At 38.6% G+C, this 12,746-nt stretch overlaps 1 protein-coding gene and 1 non-coding gene across 3 annotated transcripts in view; both read right to left on the bottom strand.

The window, feature by feature from the left end:
* Positions 1-3,935: 3,935 nt before the first annotated feature.
* LOC146561521 (uncharacterized) overlaps positions 3,936-12,746 on the bottom strand; it is a 41,703-nt gene continuing 32,892 nt past the window's right edge. For both annotated transcript variants that reach the window (XR_014894893.1, XM_085297680.1), the window contains exons 3-4: positions 7,639-7,696; positions 3,936-5,350 (exon numbers count right to left, since the gene is read on the bottom strand). Coding sequence is in view for 1 of the 2 variants with exons in the window: in XM_085297680.1 (XP_085153806.1) it covers positions 5,329-5,350; positions 7,639-7,696 (80 nt within the window). In the remaining variant the exon portion in view is untranslated. The remainder of the gene's footprint in view (positions 5,351-7,638; positions 7,697-12,746) is intronic.
* Positions 8,432-8,538, bottom strand: LOC146561522 (U6 spliceosomal RNA). The gene has a single exon (XR_014888044.1). It is a non-coding gene; the product is annotated as a U6 spliceosomal RNA (small nuclear RNA).

A 12,746-nucleotide genomic window follows, 5' to 3' on the forward strand; every position in this document is an offset into this window, starting at 1 on the left:
ACATATGCACTTTTCATTCCAAGCCAATAAGTAATTGGGAACCATTTTCACTGTCAGTCATTGAACTCAGTCTCTTCTCCTTGCATGCAAGAGCATGCACATGTACAAATACATGTACTGTATACTAATGTTCTAATTAAATGAGTAAATAAATAATGTCATACTGTACACACAGTGCAAGTTTTTAATGGGGTAGTAGCAAATTGTGCTCCTACAAAATTTGCTATATGTAGCATCTACTGAAACAAAGCAGCATGTTACTTTTGGACGCTTGGCTGGAAAAGGCTTTTCCTGCTCCAAGTTTGCATTTTGTCCTCAGAATGAATCAACGCAGTTGAGCTTACCACTCAGTGTCTGTAGCTTAGGAATGGCCTGTTCTAAATAGAATGAGATCTCATTTGTGGGTATTATTACTCAACCTTTACTCACCACCTGAAAAAGATGGTTGTCCATAAAATTGGCACTGATTACTCAACCATTAATCCAATAGTTGTTTACAACTCTATACTCTATACTTCAATTGGCTTTTAGTTGCTTCATCGTGTGTGTGTGTGTGTGTGTGTGTGTGTGTGTGTGTGTGTGTGTGTGTGTGTGTGTGTGTGTGTGTGTGTGAATCCACCAATTCTAACTCAACTGAGCCATTTTTACATAAAGTCACTTTATTAGCTTTTACATATGTCTCTGAATAGAATAAGTAGTTTTATAATACCAAGAAGTCAAAAATAATAACCTATATATTTATAAAACTAAGTAGATTTACTACTCTTGACTTTTTAAAAACAAACAAGGTCTTTGATAATATAGTAGTATTTTCTGCCTTGTTAACCTTTCAACAAATCTAGACACTCAGGGTGAAGAGGTTATACAGAAAAGAGTTTGGATAACTGTATGTGTGTGGATGTCTGTATGTCGATATTACTGTGAGTCATTAGGTATGCACCAAGTAAAATGTTTTCCACACATCTGAGCAGTAACAAGAAAACAGATAGTGAGAAGCAAACAGTAGAAAACAATGGTTCAGTTCTGCCCTGAAGTGAAATCAGAAGCATTTCTGGTACTCTGAAACCTTTGATTGTGTGCATTTTAGCTACCAATGGGCAAATTGAAAGTAGTGGTAAAAACTTCAAATAGTTTCAATTGCTTTCTATTTCATGTTGAGCAAAAACAGAGAGTTTATAAATAAAGTAAGGTATCATTGGGGGCGAGAGAGTCTGTACTTAAATCAGTACAGTCTGGAACATATGTGTTAAGTGCTAGGATCTACAAGATGCTACTATGAAATTGCTAACGGAACAGTGAACAGTTAAGAACAGTAAAGAATGGCTGCATTATTCTAAATTCTATAATCTGTTCTTTAGTGTGTCCTTCCAAAAAAGGACGTGTAATAAAATGGGGAAAGGGGACAAGGAGCAAGTGACATTGAAACCCCAACAACTTTAAAAATTGATATAATAAACAAAGCTTGGCTTTTATATTTACCAACCCATAGTAGTTAATCCCTTCACAATTTTGGGGGGGGAACTGATATCAGTATATCCTGTGGTTAACTGACATCTGAAAAGTCTAAAAGTCTTAAAATGTCTTTAAAGCTAAGAAAACATACCAGTTAAATTTTTAAGTTGACAAATTTTTCTAGTGTTTTAACTGAAAACAGTGTCTGATAGTAGTAATTTTCATGCCTGAGTTTCTTCCCATCCAATGAGAAAACGTTGCTCAAGCCTGTTATCCATAAAACCCAGAGGTGTGGAAAACGAAAAGCACACACAGCTACATATATGATTTGATGTTGACACAAGGTTTAGAGTACATGATGTTGTTGGTATATGAACACATCTTGACACAAAGCTGAATAAGGAGCAGAAACTAAACAAGAAAATATTTAAATATATATCCCCTCGATCCCTGACATCCTATTCTCACAGTAACCCTTTAAATAAATGTCTCATTATTAAGCAAGAACTTTATTTCACAAAAATTCAACAATACTTCCAAATATAGTAAGAGGAATCTGGAATTTGATGTGGATTTTTTTAATTAAAAATCTATTACAAGATGAATTTTGTAACAATTACTGTACTTTTTGCAGAGGTATAATTTTGTTTGCACCAGTGAATGACGTGAAAAAACAAGGGAAAGACAAAATTTAGGTTAACGTTTGTTGTAGGTCAGGATTAGGCTAGTAGTGGTTATTGTTGAAAGTGACCTATCATGCTAATCGCCAGCTCCATATTTTTTGAACAATTTTTTTGACAGTATAAAAGATGGATGTAGGTGCTGGGTCTGGAAGGTGAAGCCAGCATGCAAGTGCCTAAACCTGCATTTCTTTTTAATGTCCACCATAGAGCCAAACCTGTGGTTAAAAAAGACGTAGTCTCCTTCGAAAGTCTACAGCCCTCAGATTTTTAAAGGCTTTTCTGCTGTAAAGGCTTTTCCGCTCATTTTGGGGTCACACTAAAAATAAATAAAATAAGTAAATTTGGTAAATCTTAGTCATGCTGTGTTTTAGGGAAGAGAATTATTTGGGGTATGCTGAATGATTTATCCTGTTTTCCTTCTCTCTCCCCAACCAGTCGCGGCAGATGGCCCCGCCCCTCCCTGGGCCTGGTTCTGCCGGAGGTTTCTTCCTGTTCAAAGGGAGTTTTCCTTCCCACTGTCACAAAAGTCCTTGCTCATAGGGGGTCATTTGATTGTTGGGTTTTTCTCTGTAGGTATTATTGTAGGGTCTACCTTACAATATAAATTCCCTTGAGCACTTTTGTGATTTGGCGCTGTATAAATAAAATTGAATTGAATTGATATGGGGTTTCAAAATAAGACTTGTCTATCTTTTCAAATGTGGTTTCAGAATACTAAGATGGCAATCGCAAAACTCTTTACCTTGACGCTTCAAGATGGGACTTTAGAAACCAAGACCTACATCCATCTTTTATATTTGAAGATAAATGGTTTGTGTTTCCAGTTTGAGCTGCTTTTTTCACAGTTTCACTACAGATGAACAAGTAGTTGGTGAGTTTTTGCAGACAAGTCAGCAGCTTCCATGAAAACTATGGGTAATGGTTGCCACAAGGTCACTGGCCAGTCTCTAGGGCTAGCAACAATCAGCAACTTCCACAACCGCTCACCAACTGGTTAGGAAAGCACGTCTTTTCCTATCGACCGGTGATTGCCAGCGGCTTCCAAACGTTCTCTGGGCGTGTGTGAATGGGGCCTTAAACCCTTTTAAAGATTGTATTCCTTTAGAGAAATGAGTTTGAATGGCACCTGTGGTGGCCAGAAGTAGAGAAAAAGTGAAAGTTAAAAAAAAAATTCATTCTGAACACTGAGCTTTTGAGATATTTCTCCAAAAGTTGATTCTGTTCATCTGGACGTAGCGTTTTGTGGCAGAAACGTTTCGTCACTCATCCAAGTGACTTCTTCAGTCTCAGCTGACTGCAGGTTTCCCCAATCTTATAAACAGTACATTTGCATAATGACTGAAACCAGCCCACTGAAGGAACAATGGGCTGGGAGGTCAGCTCCTTAATCTTAATTATGCAAATTCTCATGACCATTGATCAACAACCACTGACCAAAAACCACTGACCAAAACCCACTGATCAAAGACCACTGATCAATGGCCATGAGTACCATTCACAGAGAGTTGGGGAATGGCTGCAATCATAGTATTGTAAGATGGCGAAAGCTCCTCGATTCAGAGATGGTCTTTCCCTTTTCACGTAAATGGCTTCCTTGACTCCGCGCTCTAACCAGCATTCCTGGGTTAAGATTGGGGAAACCTGCAGTCAGCTGAGACTGAAGAAGTCACCTGGATGAGTGACGAAACGTTTCTCCCACAAAACGCTACGTCCAGATGAACAGAATCAACTTTTGGAGATTTACTTACCTGGATGATTGCATCAAGACGTTTTGAGATATTTGTTCATTCACTGACCTCATTATCTAAAACATATATGTATTTAATATATGCATCCACAATTGTAACAAAAGGAAAGGAAAGGCAGAATGGGTACATTTAGAGCAAATCCACAGGAAATTAATGTAACTTACTGCAAGAGAACACATGACTGTGTGTGTGTGCGCGCGCGTGTGTATATATATATATAATACTCATTGTGTAGGAACAAAAGCATGTTTACAATCACATTTTGGGGCCCCTACCAGAGACCATATTTGTTCCCCATCACCTGTGTGTTGATGTTATGATGATGTATGTTTTTAATCCATATTTGCTTTTATTACTTTTTTGTAGTGATATGAATTTTTAGTGTTTTATGTGTATTCTTCATTACATGTGTGTATATAATTATAGGTACATGTGTTTTTCTATATATTTTGTAGTCAGGGCCTGTACATGGTTGGCTCTAATACTGCACACTGTGGTCATGCCTCAGTAGATGTATGTAGTAACAACTAGCTAAAACTCAAAATTGAAAGTGGCTTGTCCCATCCTTTGTGACTGCCAATTGTCAAATTAGTTTCTTGTCTTACATCTTGAGAAATTCTGTAGTGAATAGAAATATAATTTCTGACAATTATGGCCAAAACTATCAAATTTATCCACAAAAAATGTTAACCTCCTAACATCCACCAGGTGAACCAAATAAGGAAAAGGTTATAATTAAGTTTAAGCCACATGCTAAACAAGCATAGTTTCATAAACTAGAAAATGTTGCTTTTCAAATCAGTTCTTTTACATGCATGTTGGTCTAACAGTTTTAAGATTTTCAATTGGTTACAATTCAATATAAAAAGTAGACATAAACCTAATACTAACGCAAACTTGTCACTGGTAATCTAACAGATGTTGAGAGGTTAAAGTAAACTTTGTGCTTCAATTCCAGATCCACAATTACTTTGTAAAAGTAGTTACCATTACCTAAAACTGCGTTTTCACACATTTTAATTTTCAAATGCTTACAGGTGTGACAGCGAAGAGACAGTTAGCAGGAACAACTACTCTTGATATATAACTTAATTTATCCATAAGGGCTCTGTCTTTCCAAAGAGGTAGGGCTTTATAATTGGCAACCGCAGATTCTCAGTTGTTTTGTTTTCTTCTGTTCCTTTTGGCAATGCAGGGACAAATCTTCGCCCATCTGAACAATGACATTCGTTTTTTCTGGTGGTCCTCAGTAAATGCATAGCAGCATCAGTAGCAGCAACCGCAGAAAAGGCAGAGAGAGTATTTATGTCTGCTTGTAGTCGCTGTTCACTGCGAAGTTTTGATTGGCCTGATCATTTATGCGACCGGTTATGTATCGATCCTCTTGCCCCTTCTGCTCTCTCTGGGGTGCATGTTGTCACAGCAGCATCTCATCAAGAGGCATGTCATGGTAAGGAAGCATCGAAGCTGAAAGACAGGAAAGAAACAAAAAACGTGCTGTCATTTGTGTGTGTGTGTGTGTGTGTGTGTGTGTGTGTGTGTGTGTGTGTGTGTGTGTGTGTGTGTGTGTGTGTGTGTGTGTGTGTGTGTGTAGCTTCTGGGTTCAGAATGCAGAAATCTGTCAACTCCAGGTAAAGATGAAGGTTGATTTATTCATCCATTAGGAACTTCTTCAACATTAAATATTAACCAAGTCCCATCACTCAGTTGATGCATTAAAGCAGGGATTACACAAGGGTGACCTCTCACACACACACAATTTGCCTTTTCCAACACTATCCTATACCATGCACATTCACCCAATGTGTGTGTGTGTGTGTGTGTGTGTGTGTGTGTGTGTGTGTGTGTGTGTGTGTGTGTGTGTGTGCACATGTCGAGGAGCATGTCAGGCTACATTTCACTGTGTGTTATACTTGTATAACTATGCATGTGACAAATAAAGAACCTTGAACCTTGAACCTATCCATTGCCCAAGATGACTTCTTATGTCAGCACTTCAACTACCAAAGGTGTTACCTACTCCATGTTTTTCCAAATTTTCATAACCTGTAGATGATTTACATTCTCTGTTCTCTCTGAATTTATTGGGTTTTCACATATTACCGACTGAATAAATTAAAAAGCGTTGCCAAATTTGATCATTTCTGGATTTGATACTGGACTTTTTTTTTGTTTCATCTCAACTGAACTTCAGACTGTCTTAATAGCAATGCTTTCCTGTGAAATTGTCTTGCTTGTTCTCACTCTTGTTATATTTGGTGTAACACTTGCATATCATTTCACTTAAGTAAAATAATATGTGTTAGGTTTTGTATTGTTGATTGTCATTTATGCTTAGAAATATTTAACCATATATGCTTAGAGGTGTATAATCAATTGTGTAGTGATAGGACTGTGATCTTTAGCAGGCTGCAAAGGCTTGGTGTGCATTCTAGAGTGGAATGCACACCCACATCCTAGGAGCATAAGAGAGGTCCTATCTTCTCTTTGTTGATATAGCAAACACACGTATATCTCTTTAAGTATAAGAGCCTTTTGTTCAGATGGACCCGCTAGACTCCTGGCACCAGCTTTGGGGAGTCTTCACAGGGTCACATCTTGACCTCACACAAATCACACACACACACACACACACACACACACACACACACACACACACACACACACACACACACACACACAAAGGCAAGGTACTCTTTGTTTGTATGTAGACATCATATGTTAATGAACCTATGCATATTCATGTAACCTCAATAAAAGAGCAGTGTTACGGGAGAACGGACGAGAGCAACTGGGGTCAAGCGAAGGAACGGCGTTTGTCCGGTTCTCTCCCGTGCACGAGAAACATGAAGAACTTTGCCTACTTCGTGTCTTGCTTGCGGTGTAATTATATTGTCCTCAACGTTCCAGCGAATAGGTTCAAGCTACAAACCTATCAATATGTTCTTATCAAATATAAATATTATCCTGGTATGTGTAAGTCATCATTTGTGATGACTTATTTCTACCCTTATTCCAACCCTAGGCTATTAGAATTATATCAGTAGTTTTATTTATTTTTATTTATTTATTTTTAATTTTTATTTATTTAAGAATTATTTATCCAAGCACAATCAAAGGACAAGAAAATCAGTCATTCACTCAGCCTGAGAGCAGGGGAAGGTGGAGCTAATTTGACTGTAAATGTTAACTGCCTCCATCAACTCGTAAACTGAGCTAAACTTTTTTTTCTTTAATCGTTTGATTTTATCCTTTGTTAGTTAATTACTAAACACCTGTTTACCAAATATATATGTTCGGATTATATTTTATGTTACATTTTAAATGACAAAGTAAGGGAAGCAATGTTTACGTCAAGTCTGGTGTTGCCTTGCAAATGATCTGATAAATGATTATCAGAAATTGAACAGTGGTATTGGCACTGTAGTATTGAGAGAACTGTGCTGATCTGTGTTCCAACACACTGGAACTGGAAAACATCAGACTGGTACATAGTTACTCACAAACCTGTTCATTTGATATAATGACAGTTAAGATAACTGAAATAAATAAATAAAGATCACAAAACTTTTTCCGCATTAAGGTCACTTGTGATAAAGTCTTAGCACTCAAAAGTATTTTCCACACCGGACTTTTATGTTAAAAACAGCTCCACCACATAGTGATTTAACCATATCTTCTAAATATAAAATAATATAAAATAATATAAAAAGTTCAGATATGATATATAAAAGATAAGAATTCTGGGGACTCACCTGTCCCAAAGTTTAACACTCCTACATGAGTTGGTGCAGCAGCCAGCAGATATCAGAGCTGTAAAAATAAACCAGCAGAAATCATCAGAAACTGGATACTCTTAGTTAAGATTAGTAATTGTTGTACACACATGCACACACAGTGAAAAAATGTATCTTCCCACACTGAATTGCCTCAATGATGAGTGTTTTCCCTTGATGTCAATCCTCCTTCGTTCTCTTTTCAATTTTGAATACATACAAGTAAGAGTCACGCTATGCTTCCACAGTCAGCAATAAATTACTCAGTGATATAATGACTGCAAAAACTGGTTCTCACCCCTGTCTTGAGTTGTGACTAATTGTGTTTCTGTTACTCAAATACGTGCCAGTCAGTCAGGAACAGAGCCAGCCATGCCAAATATTGTCACTGTCTACCACACACATAATTACACTGAGGAGGAGGAAAAAGGAAAAACTATTAACCAAATCACTCGTGAATCTTATGTTGTTGTCATAGAGGGAAGTTGTCCGAGACAAAGAAGTCAGCTCTGTCTGAAGAGGTTAAAAGAAGACTTCCTAGACCTCAAACAAAACATTGCCCTCATTGATATATAAATGCCAGGGAATTTTCATTTACATTAGTTACTTGTAGCTTTAGTTACATACAAGGAAGGTTGCCGGTTTGAGCCCCGGCTCCGACAGTCTTGGTCGTTGTGTCCTTGGGCAAGACACTTCACCCGTTGCCTACTGGTGGTGGTCAGAGAGCTCGGTGGCGCCAGTGTCCGGCAGCCTCGCCTCTGTCAGTGTGCCCCAGGGTGGCTGTGGCTACACGAATTTGCGTGTCATCCTTGCGCAGGGGCCATGCTAATCTTCTCTGTATCGTATCCAATTTAGCGTACGCGCTTGCCGAAGCTACACTGTAGCTTGCCATCACCAGTGTGTGAATGTGTGTGTGATTGGGTGGATGATTGTGTATAGTGTAAAGCGCTTTGGGGTCCTTAGGACCAAGTAAAACGCTATACAAATTAGAGATGGACCGATCCGATATTACGTATCGGTATCGGTCCGATACTGACCTAAATTACTGGATCGGATATCGGAGAAAAATAAAAAATGTAATCCGATCCATTAAATATCACGAAAGCACCTCACAAAACTTGCAACACACCGTAACTCACCTCAGGTTAGCACGTCGGAGCAGTATGCATCACGTGATAGAGCGGCTGTGGCATGCGGGACCTGTCAGTGGTCTGGATAGCATGTGGAGCTTCGCTAGCAACCCGGCATTTCATCTCCGACAAAGTTATCCCGAGAGAAGTAAAGCAAATGTGTAAGTCCATCTCTGAATGTTTGTAAAGCATTCCTGCGTTAAGCTTAACAAGCGACTGCCTCTTCTTGCTGCTACTTCAATCATGAAACTGCTTAACGATCAGCTGATCGGCTTTTCTGTCGCGAGTCCGTGTCTCTAGTTTGCTTTTGGCCCACTTTGCACCAGAAAGAGGAAACCAGCGGCTGAACAACAGCAGCACGTTTAAGCTTGATAAGCTGTTGTTAGAATTTATTTAATATTACTTTCTACTCGAGGATCTTTTTCTACGTAGCTGACGGCTGGTAACTGTGCAGGGGCGGATCTAGCAAAGTTTAGCCAGGGGGGCCGATAGGGCATTAACAGGGAAAAGGGGGCACAAAGACATACTTTTCTTTCTTATTCTCATTTAAAATGTCTAGCTTTTAATAAATAATTATCTGACAGCCAAAGTTTTAATTTGATGTAAAATGAATAGAAGTCCATTACTGTATATAGTAACTATTAAGTCTAATATACCCTAGTAAGCTATACTACTTTTTCCTTTGGGAAGGTACCATCTGTGCAGTCTGCAATTTTGTTGAAGAAAGATGTTGAATCTATTTAATATTTCTTGAAAAATAATTGATTTCTGTGCATTTTTTTTCACACTGCATCAAATTAAGGTTGATTACGTCGATTAAGCATCATGAGGTGGAGCGTGAGGGGTGGTTCCCTATTTTTTATTTATTTATTTTTGTTGTTGCTGGGAGTTGGAACCCTATTAGTTAGGTTGCTTAATATTTATGCTAAGTACTCTTTAAAATACCAGAATAGGGAGGATGGTGTAGGTTTAAGTTTATTAGATTGATCAGTATTGCTGTACTATGAAATTTTTTTTTTTGCATACAGGTATAACAGAATAGCTTTAGTGTAGTTGTTGTTTTAAACTTGAGTATGAACTTATACAAAATGCAGCAAGATATTTAAAAAAAAACAGTTTTGTTGATTAAAAAACACCATATCGGATTCATATCGGTATCGGCAGATATCCAAATTTATGATATCGGTATCGGTATCGGACATAAAAAAGTGGTATCGTGCCATCTCTAATACAAATACAGACCATATACCATTTACCAAATGATGGACACTAAATGTAAACCTGCCTTTACATTTAAAAAGAGATATATTATCAGAAACTAGAAGATACTGTAGAAGATACTGTAGTTCAAATGACGTCTCTCTTCAAGTTTTACCATTAAATGCTTTTTCCAGAATTCCAAACTGTTATAAATTTGAAAACCCCACATCCAACCCAAACCTTAGATGGGTGACCAGTGTTCTCTTGGAGATTAAGGGCTTGATTTAGTAACACGCTGTGCCAGTACAAACCGGGTTTTGCTGTAAAAATTGTTTTTTTTTTTAAAGTACTGTATTTACAAGGAAAGTGCAGTGATAAGACTGCACGTTACAGAGTTTTGTGACTGGCCCAGCTTGATATTGAAATGAACCAGCTGTGCCTGTGTTCAGAAAACAGTTTCAACAACTTTCATAAATCACCCGTAAAACTAACCACATATACAGCTCACATGAGGTTAACAGTAATCGATGAGGTATGTGGGAGGATGTTCATATATTAAGTGGACTCGGGTTAAACAGCTGTTGAACCAAAACTCTTAGTGCTGCTACACTCATCAAAGCTGGACAGTGCAGGTGGAATACTGACAGAGAAGACGACCAAATGCAGATGTGTTTGTGCTGTGTAAACAGGAGATTTTGCCCAGACCACAGTGACAGTGAACACATGCTGTGATTATATAACCAGTGTTTCCGGCAGTTTACCATGCTTACACTGGAGGCCTGCTGCATGTGCTTCACCACTCCAAGTGAGCATGTGGCACAGCAGCTGTAGGGAGGAAGAAAGGCTGACCGCTGACTGTGGTCATCTATCAACTCTAACACAGATTAACCACTCACTTTGTGTGTACCCGTGTGTGTGAAGATGCTGAATATTCTAATTAAACAGCAAGCACAGACAGTTCTTTGAGTCAACGGTGCTACTCTCTGATTGTTTCTCGTGCACTGAGAGTGCCCTCATTCTCATGTTGACCTGTTTACACCTCTGGTTGTGTCCCAGTGGTCCAAGCTGTCAAGACACACAGACATACACAGAAAGGGAGAAAGAGAGAGAGGACAAGCCCCTGGGCTGGTTCACAGCTGTGTGCTCTGCTTCACTTGAATGCACTTCGCTGCGTGCGCCATGAAGAGTGATGGACAAAAAGAGGGATAGTGTGTGTGCACGTGTTTGTGCCACTGTTCAGTATTTTACTCTGTAGTTTATTTTTCCATTTTTGTTAAGAAGAGATGGAAAAATGAGTTAGAAAAGAACAAGAGCAAAGAGAGAGAAGAAATGAGTGATCAAGGGAGAACTGGTCTTTTGTCCAGCATCAAAGGGCACAAAAACACACACACATCCGATAGGTGGTAGAGGGACAGAGCAGCAGCGTTTGTAATTTCTGCAATGCGCAATTATAAACACCCACGCTACCACACACACACGCACATGCAGGTGGTGAATATGTTGCATTTATTTGAATACATAATAGATAAACCAACCTTGGAACTAACACCTGGTCACTTGTGTTTCTCAGATGCTTGTATCTACAAAGGGATGTTAAATGTGTTTGTGTAAAAGTCCGGCAAGTAAAAATGATGATGGTCAGTGTACCAGAATACAAAAGAAAGCTCAATTAATATGTCAAATGTGCCTGGTTTGAAATAATAAGAGGAAAAAGCAGGCTTCAAAGCTGACTGGAGATGAATTGCCAGGGAAGCAGCTGTTGGCCTACTTAGCAGGCCTGTCCTTAACACAGGACCTCTGATCTCACACACATACGCACATGCGCACACAAGCACATTTGCAAACTTTTAATTACACAAGCTACACACATAAATTGAACTTGCACATGCAAAAGCAAGCTCCCAGCTTCTGTTGAACTTTGCCATCACTTTGCTGACCTGCCTGTGTGCCTCACCATTGTATGTGTGTAAAATTACACATTTTTGTGTGAACTCGTGATTTCACTGAATTGTGCCATCCCATCATCCAACAGACCTTCAGTTCAACCCTTAATGAAGTTTCCAGCTAAATGTTCCCAGGCCTTTTCACTTTCCTGACACACTTTCTAATAAAAGAGGTCCCAATATTCTGTGTAATATATAGTAAACCTGTACCGGCAAGGTTTTTATGTGAAAATAGGGGAGGTCTGTCAGCCTGCATCATAAAATGCATAAGGGAGATGCTGTAGATGAACAGCTAAATTCGTTCCAGTGTCAAGCATGTTTACATCTGGGAAATCAACTCCACCCATGCAAAACAACAAATCAAATTTTACATGCAAATAACAAAAGCAAATAACCCCCATGAGCTAAATCTAGATGACTGAATCTACATTTGTTATAATTTGAAGGTAATCAAGTAAGCTATTTAGCCTATAGTTGCTCAGCAACTATCAAAGATTAAGCTAATAGTTCAACAGTTTTAAACTGATGCATCCTCATTTGGTTTCCAAGACTAAGATGAGGAGATTGATACCACTCGCATGTTTGTGTGTTTGAAATAAAAGATATGATAACGAAATTGCAAAATTGTCCCATATCGGCACTAAGCACAGCTAAACACAACAAAACACAAAACAGTAAACTTTAAAGTGGATAAAAAGTGCAAAAAAGGTATGAATGATAAATTAAAGAATGAATGTTTATTCCACACGATTGCCCCCCAAAAAGTCCAGGGAAGTAGCCAATCAGGTCAGCTGTTAGCATTGATTGGGGTTAT

This window comes from Mchenga conophoros, linkage group LG13 (assembly GCF_057382185.1).
Source record: "Mchenga conophoros isolate Kocher_MC1m ecotype Shallow Benthic linkage group LG13, M_conophoros_male_GT1.1, whole genome shotgun sequence".
Lineage (NCBI taxonomy): Eukaryota > Metazoa > Chordata > Actinopteri > Cichliformes > Cichlidae > Mchenga > Mchenga conophoros.